Source organism: Lytechinus variegatus, chromosome 8 (assembly GCF_018143015.1).
Source record: "Lytechinus variegatus isolate NC3 chromosome 8, Lvar_3.0, whole genome shotgun sequence".
NCBI lineage: Eukaryota > Metazoa > Echinodermata > Echinoidea > Temnopleuroida > Toxopneustidae > Lytechinus > Lytechinus variegatus.
The window spans coordinates 1588977-1611736 of record NC_054747.1 but is presented as its reverse complement, the minus strand read 5'-3'; the positions used below and the strand labels follow the sequence as shown (position 1 = coordinate 1611736).

The window sequence follows — 22760 nt, the reverse complement described above, 5'->3', positions numbered from 1 at the left end:
AAAAGGATACGTAGAGAGCGAGAGAAGAAAGAGCGGGAAGATTGAGGGATGGAGAGAGAGTGCGTGTTATGTGTGGGGGTGTGTCAGTGTAACAATGAAAATTTATATCATCTTACATAGATCCTGGTAGATTGAAATGGATGAGTATGAGGAGGTCATTATTGGAGTTTAGTGGCCGCAATGAGATGAAGCATACAATACATAGATAAAATCATAATATTATCAGGAGAATTAACAAAAATACCGATAGTACAGTTAAATATAACACAGTGTTTTAAAGTTGTAAAAGGTTGTGAAAGATTAATTCCAAATTCACATCTGAATTGCAAGATTCGTTTTTTTTTTTCCAGAATTAACATGATTCGAATGATGAAATAACGAGTTCAACATCTCAAGTCGTTTTCACAAAGCAAATGAAATGGAGAAGAAAAGAAGAGTAGGAATAAGAAAAACTGAGCAAAAGTAAACAAGAGAAAGAGATGGAGAATGGAGGAGAGTAGGAATAGGGAGAAAAGTGAAGAGGTGAATTGAGACAGTAAAAAAGACGGTGGTCATAAATAGAGATTGCGAGTCTTCAACAGATGGACACGTTATTATTCATTTATTGCACTTCTTATCTACTAAACAATATAATTTCAGAAAGGAACCTATACAGCTAAATATCGGGCCTGTAAAATAGTTTGTTTTTTACACAAGCGCAAGATATAATCAGTTTATAATATGAATTCGAAGCAATGCATCTATTTGAATGGTAAAAAATAGGAACAGGAGGTAAAGAAATTAAGAGGTCAAGTAGAGATAACAAAATAAAAAGGGAGGGAAACAGAAGGGTGATGACAGAATTGGAGTTAGGAAAAGAAAATAAAAAAATGAATGAAAGAAAGAAAGAAAACAAGAAAGAAGGAAAGAAAGAAAGAAAGAAGAAGGAAAGAAAGAAAGATAGAAAAAGAGATAAAAAGAAAGAAAAGAAAAAGAAAGAAAGAAAGAAAACGAGAAAGAAAGAAGGGAAAAGTGAAAGAAAGAAGGAGGAAAGAAAAAAAAATAAAACTAAAAAAGAAAGAAAGCAAGAAAGAGAAAAAGAATGAATAGGGAAATTAGTACTTAGAAAAAAAAACAGGGGGGAGCTTGTGTAATTGAAAGCATTAAGCTGATTAAAACGGAAACAAAATAAAACCGAAGGAAGGGTATAAGAACTATTAAATGAACCAAGTAGAAAGCAGTGAAGAAAAACCAGGAAAGAATAGAAAAAGGGAAATGAAAAGTAAGATAAAAGGAAGAACAGGAAAAATCAGACGTAGAGGAAGAAATAATGAATAAGGCAATGCAACGGTAAAATTGAGAATAAAGATGAAAGAAGGAATCATGGACTGCCAGCTGATTCACGACATGTGAGGAAAATATATCAGACAAAGTGAAAATTTAGTAGTCGAATTAGATATTGCAAAGGACTATTTCTATACATTTTTTACATTGCTCTTCGGGAATTTGTTATTGTTCTTCAGATTCTATAGAGTTTGATTCACTGCATGTTTAGGCAAGCTAATGTCGAACTTCACACCAAGAGTATTTGTGCGAAGCTGAGACAGAGTCATTGATAATAATAATGATTATGATGACAACAACAACGACAACGATGACAACAATATTAATGGTTATAATATCAATATTAATATTGATGATAATAGATGATATAATAGATAATAGATGATATAATAGATAATAGAAAATAATGATGATAGTGATGATAATAATAACAATAATGAAAATAATAATGATGATAATAATGATAATAACATTAATAACAATGAGAAGAAGAAGAAAATAACTAACTTACCGTATATTGATATGACCTACCCCAAAACTAACAAAATATAGTCAAGGAAGGTTTTCTGTATTAGTTTCGCCTTCTGCAAAACATGATACTACCTTTCATTTACTTTCTCAGTGAATATTTATGGAATACACGCACGCTTTTATTGCACACAGACAAACTTTTTGGATTCTTGAAAATGTTAAAAGAACATTAATTTTGTTCTGAATATGGCCAGCTTTTTGAAGGAGAAAACAAAATATATTGAAATAGCAGCAAAAAACTTTCGAAAGTTTTTATTCATCCGTGAAAGTCAAATTACGGGGGGGGGGGAATAAATCTATTCACCTGGAGTTACTTTGATTGAAACAGAAGAAAATTTACGTCCGATCAGAGATGCTTCTTGAGCTCTTCTGAATTTGCGGGAAATCGTTGTTGCCGATTGGCGTCGAAACACCGTCGATATTATTGCCTTGGAGACGTCGAGGGATTTTTCGGATTACACGATTGTAAATGAGAGAGAGTTATGTCGTAATCCCCCTCCTTTGCTAAGAGATGGGTTCTCTGCGTTGACGTAAGTCTGCGTTGGTGAAACCAAACAACCCCTCTCCAAGCATTAATTGTATCAACATCGCAGACCAGGCGCATCGGAATGCGATTCTGCCGTAATACCCCCACCTTGAACACGTCTAAACACAACTTCAAAGATAAAGACGTGCTCATCCTAAAACAAAAAAAAACTTGGTGGTTTGAGAGGGGGGACCATTAGACAGTGCTCCGCTTCGGCACCAATCGGCAACACGATTTCCCGCCAATTCAGAAGAGCTGAAGAAGCATCCCGGATCGAACGTGAAACTGTCCACTGTTTCAATCAAAGAAATTCCAGATGAATAAATTTATTTTTCCATCGTAATTTTGACAGGATTGTGTTAAAATAGACTTACTAATTGAGCTCACCCAGCTATACGAAAAGTAAACTTTAAATGTAAGTGTCAGAAAAAGAAACAAGAGCCAAACATGAAGTTTTGGGCATTAATAATGCTCAAACGTCGATTCCACTCTAACAAAAAAAGATTTGAATAAAAATAAAACGAGATAAATCCAACAAGCATCACACGGAAAATCTCATCAAAATCGGATGAAAAACTTATGACATTTCAAAGTTTCGCTCAATTTTACAAAAAAAAAAATCCTTTTCGGTTTGCAAATGCACAGACTGATGGCAACACTCACTAAATTCTTGTGCGTATTATTACATGAAATTTGACAAATTCTCATCCACTCCTCATTGTCATGTGAAAAAAAAGTTACTTACTCCATGAACACTTGGAATTACCATTATTCTAACAGTTTATGTACTCACTAAGAAATAAAGGTTCAAAATTGAACTCCGAAAGGTTGATGCAAAATCAGCACCCTATGAGTTCAAAAATTTACCCCTGCGGTCATGGTTGGGGTTCATTTTTGCACCCTGCGGGTTAAAACTGCACACTTAAATTTTGAATTGAACCCCTAGGTGTGCAGTTTTGAACCCGCAGGGTGCAAAAATGAACCCCAGCCGCAGGGTTCAATTTTTGAACCCCAAATCAGGGTCTCAATTTTTGAACCCATAGGGTGCTGATTTTGCATCAACCTTTTGGGGTTCAATTTTGAACCTTTGTTTCTAAGTGTGTATAAGAAAATTTGGCGCTTATTTCTAATTCGTCGAAACATTGTATGATTCAAGCAATAAAATACAAAAAGAAAGCGTAAGGTAGGGACATCATCGACTCTCTTTTGCATATTGGATTGTGCATATAACTGTTTTGTGAAAAATAAGGGAAACTTATTTTTTTATCAAATTTCGAAATGTTGATCGTTATGCCTCTTTGACACTTTTCTTTCAATTCAAATAAACAGTTTTATGGGGTAAACTTGACCTTTGATAAATCTTTATTGATTGCCGTGCGATTCGATATCTGCCCAGTCGATATTTTTTGTAAGGCTTAATTACTCCCATTTTTTTCGTTTGTTTTGTTTTAACTATATTTATCAATCCATTAAAGGTCATACCGGATAATTCAAGGTTCACAGATGTTACTCGGAAATGGTGGCCGCTGAAGTGTTTCGTGCAAGGGTGTATGAAATGTTGAACTTTTTAATATGTATACAAGATTAGAATGTGAAATAAGAAAAATACTCACGAAATGCATGTACAATAATTTTTGTGCACAGACACAAGAATTTCAACTTTCCAGTGGGCTAGTAATGAACCCAACGATTTCCTGGATCGAGAAGATTGCATTGAACTCTCAAATTCTACCGACCTCAGATGGAATGACGAAAACTGTGACAACAAAAGACCTTCGCTCTGCCAGTTTGGTAAAATACATGTCTTTTGGGGTGTTGCAAGAAAGTTGCGATCGATTGCAAGTCAACTTTTGTTTGTCAAATCGATGATAAGTTTCGAAAGAAAATGCAAATTTGAGATCGATTGCATAATATGCTTTTTTAAAACAAAGAGTGTAATCTTATTTGCTATAGTTAAAATGTATCTATCATTTTAAAATTGCAAATGAATATTTGCAATTGATTGCAAATATGTTCTTGCAAAACCCACTATGTAACATTAGTTTCATTTAGTACGTAATATGAGGTATTTTCATAACGAGAAAGTTTTAATGAAATGAAAAGGAGTACTATGTTGACAAATAACTACCGATTTATCGAGTACCTACATGTATATACAGTGCCGGCCGCGGGAAACGTCACAATGCCCCCTAGGGCAAACGCGGTAGCCCGTAGCGGGCATTTGACGGAAGCGGACACGGGAAGACGCCTGAGTCCGCTCCCCTAGGAAATGAGTGCCCGCAGTTAGCGCCCGCGTCTATCCTAGGGTGTTTTCTCTAGGATGTTCGGCAGTGCATTCTTGGTCGAAAGAAGAAGTCTGATTTGACACATTCGTTCAAGGCTGCATGTGATCTTTTTCTCACACCAAGCATAAGTTTTCGATCATTTATCGTGGATAAAAGATCGGAAGAGGAGAAAGAGGGAACGGGGGGGGGGGACAAAGAAAAGAAATAAGGAAAAGGTAAAATGGAGAAGGGTTAAGAAAGGGGAAAATTAAAACAAGAAGAAGAAGCTAGAGAGAGAGAAAACAGAGGTGATGAAAAAAAGCGAAGGTGAGATAGAAAGAAAAGAGGGAAGGTGGAAGGCAAATAAAAGAAAGAAGGATAAAGAGAAGGAATAAGGGGTGAGAAATTAAAAAGGAAGGGAAAATTGAGAAAGATGAAATAGCGGGGATAAAAGTTACTGAAGGGGAGAAAAAGAGAGAGGGAAAGGGACTAAGAAAAGAAACAAGGAAAAGGATACTACTATTCTTATCAAAATACTGGAACCCCTCTCTAATTTTCATCATTTTTTATCCCCTTCCTGATTTACCTTTATCTATCTCAACCACTAGCTCTCATCTTTTCCCGATGTTTATCTGTGGACATCATTTTCATATGCACCTCTCATCATCAAATTTATTTTCATTTATCGTTTAGTTCTTTCTCAATCCCTCTCTCAAACTATTCTTTCTCTCTTCCCAACATATAATGCTATGTTAAATTAAGCTACTTGTACATTTCTATAGAATACAAGAAACTGTTGTTTCACAATATAACGGAGAGGGTATTACAAAAGAAGGGGAAGGGAAAGCAAGAGAAAATAAAGGGAGAAACAAATCAAGGAGTGAAAGGGGGCACAGAAAAGGAAGAGGGGAAAAGGGAAGAGAAGGGATAAAGGAAAGGGGAAAAAAGAAGAAAAGGGAAAAAATATATAGAGGGACAGCAGAAGGAGGGAAAGAGAGAAAAGGTGAAGGGGAGATAGAAGGAAAAGAGTGAATAAATGGGGGGGGGGGGCGGGTAAAAAGGAGGGGAAAGGGAGAGAAAGAGAAAATAAAGCAGGGGATATCGAGCGTGATGATTAAAGGGATTTTCGACTATATTATATAGAGTTGAACCGGGACGGGCTTTTATTCTTCAACTTGGCTCGACTAACTCCTTTGTTCCCCGAAAAGAATAGTTAGGTTTGATAGTTAGCGTTTGCGTGAGCACCCGCTAAAATTCTTAATAAAAGAAAAGAATGGTTTGTATAGCTCCATTCTTGCTTTGTCGGCAAGTGATAATTAGCTCGTTAAGTACCCATTCCATACAATACGTCATAGTAGCTTTCGAAAACATACTTTTGCTTGGGTTTAAGCATTTAAGCTAAATGCGTTAGGAAAGTTTTTAATAGTTACATATATGCAAATAGTTTTTGTTGTTCTGCTCTGAAGCGCATTGATCAAGATGGAAAGTGCGCTCTACAAATCTCATGTATTATCATTTTTATCTTCCATATAACACTGAATTATGTATTGTACCAAGCTGTCACAGTGGTTTGGTTTTGTGATTTGGTTTTACTATTTCCAATTCATATAACAAAATATATTCGAAGGAAAATCTTGTTTTACTGAAATGAAATAATTGAAAAAATGTCTAGACCCTCAATGATATCCAACTAATCTATCAATATAAAACCGCAGTTCGTAAAAATGATAGGTTAATCTTTACTTCGACGATCATCATATAAGTGTATCAAAGATATTAATATTCGTTTTAAACCCATCTATAATTTTGTATAAAATTGCGCGTAATAAATGCGTTGGACAAGTAATCTTTACTTTGATTATGTTAATTATTATTATCTTCCCAATCCGAATATCTACCGATGTAACTAACACCGCAATCGAGAGCAGATAATGTAATCAGATGTTTTAGCAAAAAAGACAAACTTGTTAAATCTGCAACATTGCGGTAAATTTATACTTTTTACAGGGTGGGGGTTTTAGAGACCCGATTTGAACCGAATTGAAAAGAATATCCTTATTCATTGTTGTTGACGCATCAGATAATTAATACCCCCCCCCTCCATTTCTAAGAACATCCTGTCATAAATTGGTAAGCGGATGTGATCAAAGGAGAGGGGTCGGTGTGGACGGGGAGCAAGACTCTCACAGACTATTGACAATAACAAAAGAACCAAATAAAAAAAATCGATGAGCACAACCTGTTTTGCTAGTGTTCGCTTTTTGCGCGTCTACTTTTTATGATGTGAGAAAGAACAATTTTCCCCGATATACAAATGCATTAGCATGATTAGAGAAATGAATTAAGATGATTAAAGGCAAAGAAAATGAAGGTAGAAAGGAATGAGCCAAACTCTTAATTGGAAAATAAAGAAAGGGACAAGATAACACTACACTAAAAGGGAAAACAGAAAGGATGAAAGAAAAGAAAACAAATAACATCTTAAATCAAAAATTCAACCTACAATTGATCCCGATCACGCTAGTTCAAAAACATAATGGTCTATCACAAGATAATCGAAGTACATGCACATGTAAACATAATGCAATGTACGTACCCTTGGATTTCCTAGGGCACGGCCAATTTTACATAGCACGCAGGAAACCGCGGGCCCTTCTAAACGCCCTAGTCTGCTCCCCTTGAATACCCTCGGTTAGACGCGAAAATCCCCTAGGGTGTTCGCGTGCTCGGGCGTGACGTTTCCTGCGGCCGGCACTGTATAAGCACCTGTAACAATACCTAAAGCCTGCACGTAACAATTTGGAATTTATTTTATCATGTCACTGATATTCACTTCTCATTCATGTGGAAAGTTGTGAAATTTTGCCTACTTAACCCCCCCAAAAAAAAAATATATAATAAAGAAAATATTGACCGATAACTGCGGATTTGGGGGCTTAAGAATGCCCCGGCTTAAATATGTTAACGTTAATGGATGCAAAACGGATAATCACGGGTTTCAGCCCATGGAGATCCGGTGTGCCACTTCGGTATCTCTGTACCATGGCCTATTGAATATGAATATTTGCACTTGGATGTACACACTGAGCAATAAAGCTTCAAAATTGAACCCCGAAAGGTTGATGCAAAATCAGCACTCTATGGGTTCAAAAAGCTGGTTTGAAAATTGAACCCTTTTGGTTGGGGTTAATTTTTGCACCCTGCGAGTACAAAACTGCACACCTAGGGGTGCAATTTAAATTTTAGGGGTGCAGTTTTTAACCCACAGGGTGCAAAAATGAACCCCAACCGCAGGGTTCAATTTTTTAAACCCAAAATCAGGGGTTCAATTATTGAACCCATAGGGTCATGAGGGTGCTGATTTTGCATCAACCTTTCGGGGTTCAATTTCTTAGTGTGTACGGAAAAGTGCAGTTTCTACAAAGATAGACCGTGTAGCACTTTCTATTTTGGCAAGCTACCGAGAGCCATCACGGAATATCGGATTGTTATTGGGTCCTTAGCTTACCTTCTCTAATGGGATATCTCTATATCATTAGCCAAGATGAGCATGAACTGTTTATAATACACGCCGACAATGGAACGTTTTTGACCTCGAATATAGCAGAAATTTACAAGGACCTCCCGGATGCGTTCGGTCGCAGCAGAAAAAAGGTGGATGTAAAGATGGATACGAATGATGGTTCAAATGATAATTTGAAAAACTTATCACGTTAAATTTTTATCCCCCTTATGCCGGTACATCTGATCAGGGATGGCGCCGGAAGAGTAAAGCTCGTATATGACGTTGCAAATCAAACAATTTAAATTATAAGAACTACTTATTTTAAGGATGTTTGTCAAACCTTCGGCAATGTTTTTAATGATTTTTTTCTGCTATTTTTTACGATAAATGTTTTGTCAGGGTGAACTTCCTATTTAACATTTTAACGTAGATTATGTCTTTGGAAGATAAATAGCTTAGACCCCCCCCCCCCACCAACCTCTCGACATCCACTGCCTCCTATAGGTTTGCCAATGTGTGGGGATCCTGGGGAGCCGCTCCACGGATCCAGGTCGCCATCGGATACCACCTCATTCCTAGACGGAGCTACATTGGACTACGAGTGTGACCCTGGTTACGAGGTAAAGGGTGGCATCTTAGCTACGTGCATGCTCAATGGCAGATGGGATTCAGAAAGACCGGTGTGTGAAGGTAAGGTGTCACGACATTTTCTCTTGCGACTCTGGGCTTAATTTCGTCTAAGATTTTGTGTTGAGATAAGGATTGCAATAGGGTTTTATGTTAGGTGTAAAGTTCAGATTAGGGTAGGGCACAGTGCTAAACCCAGGGTTGAAGTTGGTCATTCGATTAGGGTGTGGAATTTACAGCGAGGCAATAGTCGCTCGAGCAAATGTCATAGAGCCGAAGGTAAACAATGTAAAGCGAATAAGGCTAAGTGTGTTTGAGGGTTTATTTAGCAGTGTCGTGCGTGCGTTTGAGTAATTTGGAGGCTAGTAATGTATTAACTTCGAGGTTTGAAAGGGAGAATTAAAATCAAAATTAACAGAATGTTCAGATTAACGATACATAGTGAGGACAAGTTTTAAGATGAATCAGGGGGTCTGAATGAGGAGGAATAGCGTGCCATAGGGTTGGTATGAATTTGTGATATGTGTTTATCAATTGTTTATTTGCCAATGAGCGCTAGGTTTTATTGGAGCTTTTACGTATGAAATATATCACCAATGATTCTAATGTAATTCATCCCGAAATAAACAGACTTGGCAGTAATGATGTGAATGGAAAACGTGATTCATCGGTAGCATACACAGGTATATTGAAATTATCTTTTTCAAAAAGATCTGTGTATTTATATTGGACTCCTGTCTACATTATCCAGGGGCGGATCCAGCTTTCGCCAATAGGGGGGGGGAGGCCGAAAAATATTTTGATCAACATATTTCTCGATTGGCCCCTACAATCTGGCTTTTTTTTGTTGGTTTTTCAGGGGGTAGTACTAAAAGACTGAAGTTTTAATTATATGTTAATTTTCTTTGCTATAAACAATATACGGTATCTCATGTGGTCTTAATATATAATGCGAGCGCGAAGCGCGAGTTAGAAATCTTTGATATTTTATATCCTTAGAAATGAATATTTAGAGCAGTTTTTATAATCATGAACAAAGATAAGTATCCAACTAAACAATGCGAGCGCGAAGCGCGAGCCGAAATTTTATCATATAGTAATGCCATGGTCACATTTGTTCTACGGCGGCCGTACGGCGAGTCGAAAACAGCCGTTTTAACATTTTTTGTCCAACTACATATAAGTGGTTTGAATCAAAATTGATAAAACGGCTGTTTTCGACTCGCCGTACGGCCGCCGTAGAACAAATGTGACCATGGTATAACGTGAAAAGTGACTCAATTAGGAACTGTTTTTAGTGATTAATGAAGAGGATACAAGTATCACCAATCAAATAATGAGAGTGCGAAGCGCGAGTTCAAAATTTCTGATATTCCGACCTGAAAAAAATGAACAGTCTTAGCGCGTTTTTATTTAAATAAACAAGCTGTGTGTCTCAAACAATTAAATGCGAGATAAAGGAGCATTTTGACAAATTTTGGTAAGAATTTCCAAAGAGCATAGGTTTCTCACAAATCAAACAATACGAGCGCGCAGCGCGAGCTGAACATTTTGATACACATCAACAATTTGTGTAAATCAAACAAAATAATGAAAGCTTGATGTGCGAGCTAACAAAATGTGTGCAAATTGATATCAGAACTGGATATATTGTATATTGTACATGTATATATATTGGTTATATATTTCACCTTTTTTTGTTTCCTTTCGGGGTCGGGCCGGCCCTTACGAGGCTGTAAATTACACATCATGGGTAAAATACCTCTTTCTTACTTTTCTTTCTGTTTTTCGTAGTTTCTATCAAGGTAAAGAGTACACTTTTTCTGCAGGTTGTCAAAAAATAGGGGGGGGGGGCCGGGGCCGGCTCGGCCCCCTCCTGGATCCGCCCCTGTTATCTGGAAAGTAAACATACACACATCCCGGGCATGCCGGGGAGGAAGCCAAAGTAATTTGGATATTCAACTAAACTTATAATATAAACTTTCTAAGGTGATAGGTGGAGGGAAGAATTCGAATAGTTTTATCAATCATTTATTGCTTTCTTACATCATACCACCCGGCTATTTTGTGAATTGATTTCTTTCTTGCATTTTCAGTCGTTACTTGCCCAAATTCGACTATCGATGTGCAAAACGTTGCGAACGTGACGATATCATCCTACACGTATCGAGGTGTAGCTGTCTATACTTGCTCCACGGGTTACGTGCCCGATGCCTCTCCGGTCAGTTACTGCCAGGCAGATGGAACATGGAGTAATCCGAACTTTACCTGCACTTGTAAGTACCATGTTTAAATACCAGTTATGGGAAGTAACTATCTCAAAATGGGTTCAAAACAATCCAATAAAATTTTCTCCCAAGTGTTTGCATGTATATATATATATGTATATATATATATATATAAGCTAAATGGCCGTGGGAGAAAATGGAAATTGCTGAGAAATGAGTCAAATATGCACAGAATTCCATTAAATTTCGGGCATTTTTCGAAGCAATGTTAATACACTGTCCCACGTATGCTTTTCTGTGTTAGCGACTATCAGAATTATCGGTTTTTAGCCAAGACTTCAGGATATTGCAAAGACAAGTTTAAACTAATGTACCTATTTTAGATATGATAATACAGTACGCAGCATTTAACATTGTTCTTAAAAACGTTCTCATGTAATAATAGTTTGCCGCGACTGCTTTATTTTACATTTATGTAAAGTGAGTGAGGGCGGATGTGTCTATTTTCAAGAACTGTATGTGTGTGTGTGTAAAGGCTTTTACGATTGTTATTGTCCGTCTGCAATCTGTTAAGAATAATACAATTTGATGCAAATATTAACACATGGGACAATTTGCTCTACAAGGTTCTAAATCACTGCGTAATTGCATATCATTTTTCGTTTCATCGCATTTGTTTTTATTTGTTTTGTTTGCATTGTTGTTTTTTTACCTTTTTTAATGCACAAATTTTAAAACACATCGTACATGTAATGAATATGAAACCACATCTTCACACTCCATTGCAGTTGTGATGGCAGTACCAACTCAGCCCACAACCGATTCCTTGACAACTTCTCTTAAAACCGACGAGGCTTCGCCGACTCTCGCTGATTATACTACTTCACCCTCGAATGGTAAGTTTACCAATATGTCCGCGTATAATAATCGGCTAAGCATTATAAAATTCACAACCATTAGACGAAATCCTGCAATGTACAGACGGAATGTTACGGTCAAGATAAATGCGAATTCTTGGTTAGAAAGGGGCCCTATTTAGTTCTAACAACATGACAAAACAGTCAGCTACTATTAAAAAATATACATTCATCCACTAAGGTACCATTTATATATTTGTTTATTATTAATATTGTTTAGTTACTTGTTGTGAATAGTTGTTGTGATTTTACTTTCGGACTTAACTTCTGGATATGAGACAGCCCCAAATAGTGTGTCAGTAAAAAGGTCATAACACCCCCGATTCATTAGTTTACTAAGTATTTCCATTTTACCAAGCATTGGAATTTGTTTTTTTATGTGATAGTGGCTTTGGCGTTGATTGTGTTGTGATTCTCGTGTCTTTTACAATAACTAAAGGGAACCATGACTATTTACCAGGAACCCCAATTATTCCAATACTGCGTCATGCAAGACTTGCCATCTAACTTCATAACTTAATATACACTCTAAAAAATGAAGTGCTAATTCAGCTCTTAAAGAGCGTGTATAGTGACTGCACTTCGGAGTGCTGATTTGTCTAGTTCAAATTTGAACGAGAAAAATCAGCACTCCGAAGTGCAGTCACTATACACGCTCTTTAAGAGCTGAATTAGCACTTAATTTTTTAGAGTGTACAAGTCCTTTAAAAGTGCATAGAGCCGTTGTTCGTAATGTGATATGCGCTAGACAAGAACTATCTGTTATTTATTTATTTAGTTATTTATTTGAACGTTACATGAATACCTTAGTATCGCTAAATTTATTCCGGATCTTACTTTGCAATGCGTTTCGAGTTACATGTATAATGTTTTGTTGCAGATATGACGTCACAAATTTCAGATTCAACAAAAGGCTCCTCAACTATTGGTGCTTCTACCACTTACACTTCAGATATTAAGCATGAAATAGAGTGATTAAGGATTTAGACTAGAGGTGGTTGGATATTAGGTGTCTCATTTTTTTTTGCCTTTATTATTTTCTTCTGTGAGTTCGTCTTGTGGTTAGAATGGGGGAAAACTGTGAGAGATAATTGGGGTTAATGATAAAGAAATGCAACACTCTTAAACACTTTAATCCACCCACCCCTCACATTTTATCTGCAGCGTTTAACATGAGGGCTGCATCTAGTCGTGATATGATATATTCGTATAGCAAGTATAATATTTCCGTAAACTACTACTAATACGACTACTACTACTTGTACAGATCCCAAGACCAGTCCGCCGACCCCGTCTTCTAAAACTGACGAGATTCTCCCCCTCCTGATGCCTCTACTGCACCTACCGCAGAGGGTAAACATAAAATGGATCTAGGATCGATTACTTTGAATTGTGATATATTTTCATATGATCATTTAAAAAATACATTGTATGGAAAAAAAGATAAATGAGTACGCGTATATTAAAATCATAACAATTCATCTTTACAGATCCCATTCCAATTCTTTTACCACGTCTTCTAAAAATTAATTAGGCTTGGATAATCATTTCAATCTCGTTTTTAAGTCGATAGAGTCTTTAAGAAATAAGGCATATTGGATGAAAGGCAATTAAGTGCACGTGAATTAATATAATGAGAACACTACTTTACAGATCCCAAGACTGATTCGCCGACCACGTCTTCTGAGACTGACAAGATGTCTTCACTTCCTGACTCCTCTACTGCACCTACCACAAAGGGTAAATATAAAATGAATTTTGTCATGGAGATTAGTCTATGTTGTGCTATGAATTCAATCACCTATTCAGTGACCTATGAATTCATTTCAATTAAGGGCTCATCAGTTATGTAACAATATTTCTTTACAGATTATCCAGCTTCATCTCCAAAAACTGACAAGATGTCTTCAACTCCAGAATCCTCTACTGCACCTACTGAAAAGGGTAAAACTGAAATTGATTTAGTAAAAGAGGTTTTAGTATAACAAATATGATATTTGAGATTTGACTAAAAACAAGCATGCTAAATCGTATTTGAGCAATTAAGGAAATATAAGGGCTCAAGATTTATTATTGCGCATTGTGTGTAGGTCATTTAATTCCATCATCTCTTTAATATACATAAAATGTTATTCTTTTTTATAGGATTCAAGAAAATATGAGTGAATGTAAGGTACTACCATTACTGTCATTAATTCGTCGATTCGATGGTAAAAGCGCTTGATTTTCGTTAACCTCTCTCTTTTGATTAATTCACTTTTGACAGGGGAAATCACCACCGAACCATCGAATGGGGACCCGCAGCCAAATATCGGTAAGTACATTCGATGATTTGATAAATTATTGCATTAGCCTCAATCTTGACTTGAATTCGGCTTTGCTGTATCACAAAGTTTCCGGCAAGGCCCTTTTACACCTTCACGGAAGCAACACGGATCATCCCGGATTGTCAATTCGGGGTCATCCGTGTACAGTCCGGGACTACCGTGTACACTCCGGCTACTCATCCGGCGCCATCCTTGATGTACCGGCATGTCCGGGAGAAAAATTGAACATGTTCAATTTTTCATCCCGGAGTACACGGACTGATAATCATCCGTGTTCATCCTTGTAGCCTCCTTGTACATCCGTGTAGCTACCGAATGCATCCGGGAGGCTCCTTGTAAGAACCGGATGATCCTTGTTGATACCGGCTTTATCCGGGGTCAAATGTTTGTATTGTTTGCGTACATGAACAATAGTCCGTATTCATAACCAAGCACGAGCATGCTCCAGATGCTGCAAAAAGGGACGAAACTTCATTCTAGCCAGTACAGAATGTGAGCAACCGTGAAGGTCCGTGTAAAGACCCAGTAACATCCGTGATCATCCGGGTATTCCGTGTTGGCTCCGGGAGCATATCAAACAGGATCCCTATTGCTACCTTGCCTATCCTTGTAGACTCCGTACTTTTCCGTACATATCCGTGTTAATAACCAGTTAACTCCGTACTCACTCCGGGAATGCTAGGAAAATACAAATTTGGCACCCGGATCATCACGGACTGAGATCCGTGATGATCCGTGTTGCATCCGTGAAGGTGTAAAAGGGGCTTTAATAATAATATTGATAATAATGATGATAATAATAATAATAATAATAGCAGTATATTCACCCAGGGTCGCCACTTTAGTTCCGAAAACTGCTATTATTAAATGTAACCATGGTAACGTTGCAAATGTAAAGGTTGTAAATGGGAGTGTAAGCTAAACTAATTCCTCACATTTGGATTTCGTCTAAGCCTGTGAGGTGATGGTATACAAAAAATGTATGTCAGTGTCAATAAATTTGACATTGCAATTTATTGTTATCACCTGTATCTCTCTCGTATGTTCTCTGGTGTTTCTTCTTGTTATCAAGGTGCAATTGTTGGAGGTGTTTCAGCAGCAGTCATCGCCATCATCCTGCTGATATTGGCCGTTGCGTTAACCAAGAAAAGGTAAAGAAACTTGAATTATAAAACCCGCTTATTTTCATTCAATCAGATTCCCCATATTTCTGAACAAAAAAATAATATCTCCTCTTATGCCCTTATGGGAATATTTGTTATGAATTTTAGAGATGACGTAACCTTAACATATTCACTATGTACGCTACAACAGAAGTTATCACAAGGCACTAAATGTATGGAAAGTTGATGCTGTGAAAATGGTATTTATTTATTTCACAGATATTACTGACATTAATTCCGATTCCAATATAATTTCCAATATTAGTAACACTTCCAATTTCAATTTCAATTTTAACGTTACTTTAAATACAAAAATGCTCTAAATTATATGCACATGTACTTTTGTATGTATTATAATGTGTCAGTTGTATGTATTATAATAATCCAATATTGCTGAAATACTGAAATACTAAGAACGATTTAGTGGTTTTCCATTCAACTAGGTTAAGTTCAATATTGCAATATTCGCTTAGAGGAATTACTTCAACTCAACAACCAACCTGCGGATAGCCGCTGATCATCGAATACCGGGGGAAGAACAACAAAGAAGAAGAAGAAGAATTTAAACATCACACTTCTGCATATGAATCCATGTATTTGTTAATTCATAAGGGACAAATGTTCCAAAAGTACTCTTAGTTCATATAGATCGTTGTTCACAATTCCATATGTGATTTACCATCATTATTACAATTATTATACGCCTTCACAATTCCATTTTTGAAACTTAAATACTGTTGCAAGGGTCAAAGTCACTCTTGACCAAAGAAAGCTTAATGTACATTTTTATCATTTTTGTTTAAATTGTATAAAGCCAATGTTTATCATGGTTTTATGACTGGCTGGATTAGTTATGAAAACAAAACAACTAGCGCAGTCAATGTCATACTTTTCATCATGCATTATATCTCTCTTACGACACCAGGAAATCAAATCGTGCGAAAGCTAGCGGGGCTCTTATCCTGAGCGGCGAACCAGACATGAAGGCGGAGAAAAACACTTACTACATGAGCGAGCTTGAGTCTCCTGGGATAGTAGAGGAAGTAGACTATGCTGGCATTAGAGAAGATGCAACAGGAAGTGGACAAATAAATGGACACTATGTCTCACATGAGCAACCCGAAAGTGCTTCATCAGGGTCAATTCCAAACTATGCGCAGGTCAAGAAAACTGAAATGGTGGAAAACGAGTTGTACGGACAAAACTGGCGATAGTGACGGGTGCTCCAGACGGAAGGCGTGTGTGTGTGTGTATTTTAATTTCGTCAGACGTGTATCAGTCAGATATGATTATTTACGTCTGGGACCGACCTTTAACGTCACCATTCGAAAGACGTGACCAGGGCCCGAACCTTGAACCTCCACATCAATTTTTAACTTCCCCACATAGATTGGATTACAGGCGCACGCCCCAATGCCCGGGCGGAAGGCATCTTACAAGGACTTTTAAAACTTATCTACCTTTCCGACTGATATGAGTAACGCCCTCTACGATGGTATGGTTGATCATGAACGATATTTCCCTGCCACTCGCTGAAGAAACAAAGTTTTTTAGGTATATATGCACGTAAAATATGCTTTCCAGAAAGGAGAGTTTCCTTAGCATGAATAAATATGGCAGTATACGCCAATATTATTATATCTTTGACGCATTTAAACTATATATTTGTTTCCAAATAAAAAATACGTGCCCCCCCCCCGTAGTTACGCCACTGTCAACTGTAGAAATATTTATGTATATAAATATATATACAGCAATATCGTACAAATCGGTAATACATCAATTCATTTTCCTGAAATTTCCAATTAATTGAATTATTTGTGCACGTACATACATCATAGACAAAGAGAAATAACGCATTTAAAGTTAACGCAGGGAAAATATAGCATGATGCAATATGATCCTTAGTATAATCTCTTACGTTGTATATAAATATTATTTTTCTGACAAAAGAAGTAATAAAAAGTGAAATGTCAGTATTTATCATTTAATCGAATGTATTTTATGTGGACATTTTTCTTTTTTTACCATTACACTGTAAAGAATGAAGTTCTACTTTAGCATTTAAAGTGCTTGCATAGTGACTGTACTACGAGTGCTGATTTTCTCATTTAAATTTGAACTAGAAACTCAGCATTCGTAGTGCAGTCACTATACAAGCACTGTAAGTGCTAAATTAGCACTTTATTTTTCACAATGCATGTACCTGATGTTCTTATGATACATGTGCTATTGATATTCATAAGATATTTTTCAAAAAATGAGCTTCAACTAACATAGTGTATAATAACAAAAGTTGTGTAGGTTTCTCTACTTTAATACAGGATTTTTTGTATTCATTTATGTATTCATGTTAATGGTGTGAATAACTGAGCTATCTTCTTTACATATTTTTGGTCCTTAGTACTACACTGTAATATGATGGTATTCAATGTCATTTCTGTTCTAAGAAGGGTTCAAGAACTTCTTGACTAATCGCCGTGTTTTCATTCCTGAAGTCTAAAATGCATTCTCCTGATTTAGATCCCCCTTTCATCTACTTTTTCCATATAGTTCTAAATAAATAAATTATGTATATACATGATATTCACTACATGCGAAGAGAAATAACAAATTTAGATCTAATATATGGCAGTATGATAGTCTTTGGTATAATCTTTTGCGTTGGATATAAACATTTTTGTTTCTGACAAAAAAAAATGAAAAATTAAGGATATAAGTTTTTATCGTTCACTTGACCACATGTCATGTGAAAAAAATCCTCATACGTCTTATTTATAATGCACCTGATGTTTGTATGGTACATGCACTTTTGATACTTATACGATTTGTTTGCAAACAAAATGAGATCCAATTAACATCATATGTATGATATCTAAAAATTCTTGTCAGTTTCATTACTTTGATGTATAAAAAATCAGATTCATCTGAATTTTTTTTTTCATGTACATGTATTTACTAATATTAACAGTGTCAATAATTGTGCTATGTCTTACATATTTCATGCACTAGATATAACTCTGTAGTATGATGATGGTTAATAAATCCTTACGTTTCGTTTCTGAAAGTTCTTGGCGAATCGTGAATGTGGTTTTCATTCCAAAAGTCTTGCTTGCTCCAAACTGAGATTTTTTTTCTCTCTTTTCGACTTTAAAGCTCCAGGGCTCCGTAACACAAAGAATAGCGATCAATCGCTAAAGAAACTGACAAATCAATATCAATGATACATGCGCATTTGGTTTGAAATACTTACCAGGGACCAATCAGTGCGGTTCTTTCGTATTTGCAATCCATCGCAAACCTTTGTGTTACGGAGCCCTGATCGTGTAACTAGACACAATTAATAACATTTCTAAATATATAAGACATCGGGTAAAGACCGTCAAATGTATTTGATATTGTAGAATAATGGTACATGTTGTGTGACCTTCCCTGATGTATTGTTACAATTCACCCATACATGATTCCAGGAGCGGATCCAGGATTTTCCAAGAGGGGGGGGGGGGGGAGGGCACATTTTCTCAATGAAAATTTGACGAGCGAAAATGAGATAAGTTTTCCACCTAAGAGTAAAGGTCATTTGATTTTAATTACCATGTCATTCAGAGATGCATCTTCAAATGCAGCGGGTATTCATTGCAACGCGACTTAAGTTGGCAGGTTATTAAGTCTGATAAAGAATATGGGAAAGCATTTTAAAAAATACCTTAAATTTCCAAATCTATATTTTTAAAGTAAGAATACAATGGTGAACAAGATAAAAAAAAAATACAAGCCGTTTACACATGATTCAACAAAGGTTTTGAGGGATGAACATGTAGGGCTGAAGGAGGTAAAACACTTAAAAGCGGGAAAAAGGTTAAACAGGTATTCGGGTTAGAAATACTATAGTCCCCCTCTTTCTGATTTTCATATCAGCTAAAATATTGACATTGGTTGAAGTTCAAGTAGATGTTATCAATCGTATAATTTGTGAACTGATGCTTTAATTGAGAACTCGAACTTTCCCTTTATTATTCCCGCTCATACAATATTGAGTAAATTTGAAGAAAAAAAAATGTAAGCAAAGACGTTTGTCCGAGATGTGAGTGATTGCAGTTTGTGGTCCCATTATGCAAAATGTCAAATGCAAATGTGGGTCGATCAATTTTAAACTAACGTGTTGACTATAGTTTTGTGATCCTCATAGGCTTTATACAAGAGCTATACGGTGCCAAATTGCAGTATCTTAGTTACAAAACACCACACCCTCATTTGATACATGTATATTCCCTTCTTTTAAGTACCCTCTGCACATGGCGCGGTCTGTCTGAGAGGCGATATTTCAAATGTAAAAAAAAACTCCTTTTCCATGTTAATACCATAGTCCTAGAAATTTTTTTTTGAGAAATTTATTAATAGTCAAGCAGAATTGTTTTCATTAAACTTTTTAAAACCAGACACCGTCTTTATTACCACCCTTAAATTTTTTTTGGAAGAATTTTCTGCATTTATTGTAATTATACAAAACAAATTTACAATGCTTGAGACATAAATCATAATATAGCATAAAGTTCATAACCAAGTGACAATCTAATATGCAGTGGCTGGAGAGGAACATGAATACAATATATAAAAATACATATATAGTGCGTATCAAAAAAAAGTTTACACTTAGAAAAAATCCTGTAAAATTATACATTTGTAATATCCTGAAAGTTTTTCAACATTCTAACATTGGTACAGATCCATTTCAGCAAATGACGATATAACTGTCGAAAAATATTTCCGCTTGAGTGAGCACCACTTACTTTTGAAAAGTTAGTGAAAAATGCTTTGCGCAGAACTTTGAAATAGTTATGCGAATAAAATCAAACCTAAATAATGAAGAATATGTGTAATTTAGCTAGTAAAATTGATTTGAAGATTTTTTTACCTTTTTAACTTGTTTCCTTGCCAAAAACACTTCAAAGAGTGCATTGCACCTCACCCGACTCCCCCACACACCGAGGCCATCGTGACGTTATTTGCTTTACACTGAGCTGTCATTTACATGAAATAGCTCAGGATTGATTTTCATTTTGTCAATCATTGTCAAGCTTGGGAAAAGTGTGGAGAAACAAGTATTAAATGAAAAATGACATGTAAACCCACTTTAAATGATAAAAAGTTAATGAAAAAAGGTGAAAATGTTTGAGATAAACTTTTATTCAGATTCAGTTATGTCCTCAGATCCAGCTGGTACAAAAGGGGTAAAGGTTGTGCTTACTAAGAGTTGAAATTTCAATTTGGGTGGCAAAATTGTTACAAAATGCTTCTATGTATCCCTTTTATTTCAAAAGTCCGAGGGAAATTTATGAAAAACGTTTCGCAGGGTAAGTTTGATTTCGCCCTTTCCCCTTGACACAGCGTGAAAACGAGCATTTCTGCGCAAACAGATTTCTGCGAGCTTTACAAAAATGAACAGTGCTCACTCAAGTGTAACATTCTGTCAAAGCTTTTACTTTCATTGGATAGGTGAGACCCAAACCCAAGATAATATGTGAAAAAATTACCCACATGTTGTATATTTTTTAATTCCGAGGGCTTTTTCAAAGTGTAAACTTTTTTTTGATACTCACTGTATAATGAGTAAAATGCAGAGGCAAACTATATAAGCAAATATACGCTTGAAGCATAGCAGCCAAAACAGGGAAGGGCTACATGGAAACCTAAGAAGTTAATTGTGTCTGTAAGAAAAACAAAATAGTTTACTGCAAACTATTGTAGATCACTGGAAACTAGTTTAACATGTTTGCTAGAAATCGGTTCAGGAAACCAATTTTGACGATCGTTTTGCATTTGACTCAGTCGAATATGGTATTTAAAACCACTTCATGAAAAGTGGCCTTATTGCTATGGAACGTTCTCAGTGGGGAAGAAATGTTTTGTGCGAAGTTCGAAACCGCAACGTAAACATTCTACACACGGTGGGTGGAGAATCGCACTCAAAATATGCGAATATTGCTTGAATTTTGGTTGAAAAAAAATGTAATGACTTTGTACACGGAATCACGTTTTTGAGCAATTTTGGGTCTGACATGGGCATACAAAATGCTGTGCAATTTCGGAACTGCGTTCGCTGGGCTCAAAACTATTTCTCCCCACTACAGTTCCGGGCCCAAATATGAGTAGTCATGACTTGCGTCTTCGGAATAGGAGTACGCATGCGCGTAGACTTAGCGGGGGGGGGGGGGGGGGGAGGGGCAGTCAAAAGTATGGTTGTACAAATGCGTGACCTACAAACGCGTTTAAGGGGTGTTTTTTTCGGGGAAAGTGAATCAGTGGGTAAGGTGAATCACTGGGGGTAAGTGAATCAGTGGAGGGCGCGGGCCCGGGCGTGTGTGTGTTGGTTATGGTTTGCCCAATCAGTAAAAATCGTCCAGGACGTGGACTAGTAATATCTTGCTTTGAAATCTGCCTATCATAATGAAAGAAATGAACGTCATCTTACCAAAATTGTCTCGGAAGTAACTACGAACTGGTCTATTGTAAGCAACGACCATGGGAACGGGCCTGGGGAACGGAAAAGCGGCTATTTTTAGCAAGTAAACAAAACTTATGTAGGGGTCATATTCTGGCGACAACTTGTAACGTGTAAATGAAGCCCGCAAACAAAACTTGTTTAGGGGGTTCTTTTGCACACGGAGAAAAACTCGTTTAGAGGGTGTTTGGAAACAATTTCGTCACGCATGTGTACAGCAATACATTTGACTGACCCCATCCCGCCCCCGGAACGTTGCCACAAATGAATCGACATCCTCAAATTACTATACCCCTCTATAGGCCTTAGCCTAGGCTTAGATCTGCATTGTTTATTTAAACCAAATTCTTAAACACTTATCAAATTGCCCATAATGACAAGGCAAAAGGCTAGACAAAAATAAGGCTAACCTTGGCTATCACATCAATTTGATCTAAAAGCTGGACATTAACCAATTCGAAGTTCGTCCTGACCATAACATTAGTCGGCATTAGACAGGTCCAGATTTGATATAAAATGTAGGCTGTTAATATTGGCTAATATATTAAAGCACTACCAATCCAAGAAATCAATCATCATAGAAACGAAAAACCGCTGGATATCTTATGATAGTTTCGGGGCATAATAGGCCGATGCCATATATGTCCAGAGTTTATAACAGGGAATTCCCATTTAATGAATCGTGTACTTTTTTGGTTGTTAAATACTTAAATTCAATTACATTTACTTTACTTCTTTGTATAACATATTGTAAATTTTCTTGTATTGCATTGTATCATTTTATAACTCAATCTTTTAGATATTACTATGATTTTTATCTCATCTATAATATTATTGATTTACATGT

At 36.5% G+C, this 22760-nt stretch overlaps 1 protein-coding gene across 1 annotated transcript; it reads left to right on the top strand.

Moving 5' to 3' along the window:
• Window positions 1-4033: 4033 nt before the first annotated feature.
• Window positions 4034-17102, top strand: LOC121419793 (complement decay-accelerating factor-like). The gene is made up of 10 exons (XM_041614253.1): window positions 4034-4171; window positions 8654-8839; window positions 10873-11052; window positions 11793-11900; window positions 12802-12874; window positions 13573-13661; window positions 13791-13865; window positions 14188-14235; window positions 15321-15399; window positions 16337-17102. The coding sequence occupies exons 2-10, from the start codon at window positions 8662-8664 to the stop codon at window positions 16623-16625; spliced, it is 1119 nt and encodes a 372-aa protein (XP_041470187.1). The 5' UTR covers window positions 4034-4171; window positions 8654-8661; the 3' UTR covers window positions 16626-17102.
• The last annotated feature ends 5658 nt before the right edge of the window (window positions 17103-22760 follow it).

Bases quoted from the DNA above. Each gene is read 5' to 3' on its own strand.
- LOC121419793 (XM_041614253.1), top strand. From the start codon at position 8,662: ATGTGTGGGGATCCTGGGGAGCCGCTCCACGGATCCAGGTCGCCATCG. The intron at 12,875-13,572 runs TATTAAGCATGA...ACACTACTTTAC, and splicing joins TCTACCACTTACACTTCAGA to AGATCCCAAGACTGATTCGC. The intron at 15,400-16,336 runs GTAAAGAAACTT...TTACGACACCAG, and splicing joins GTTGCGTTAACCAAGAAAAG to GAAATCAAATCGTGCGAAAG.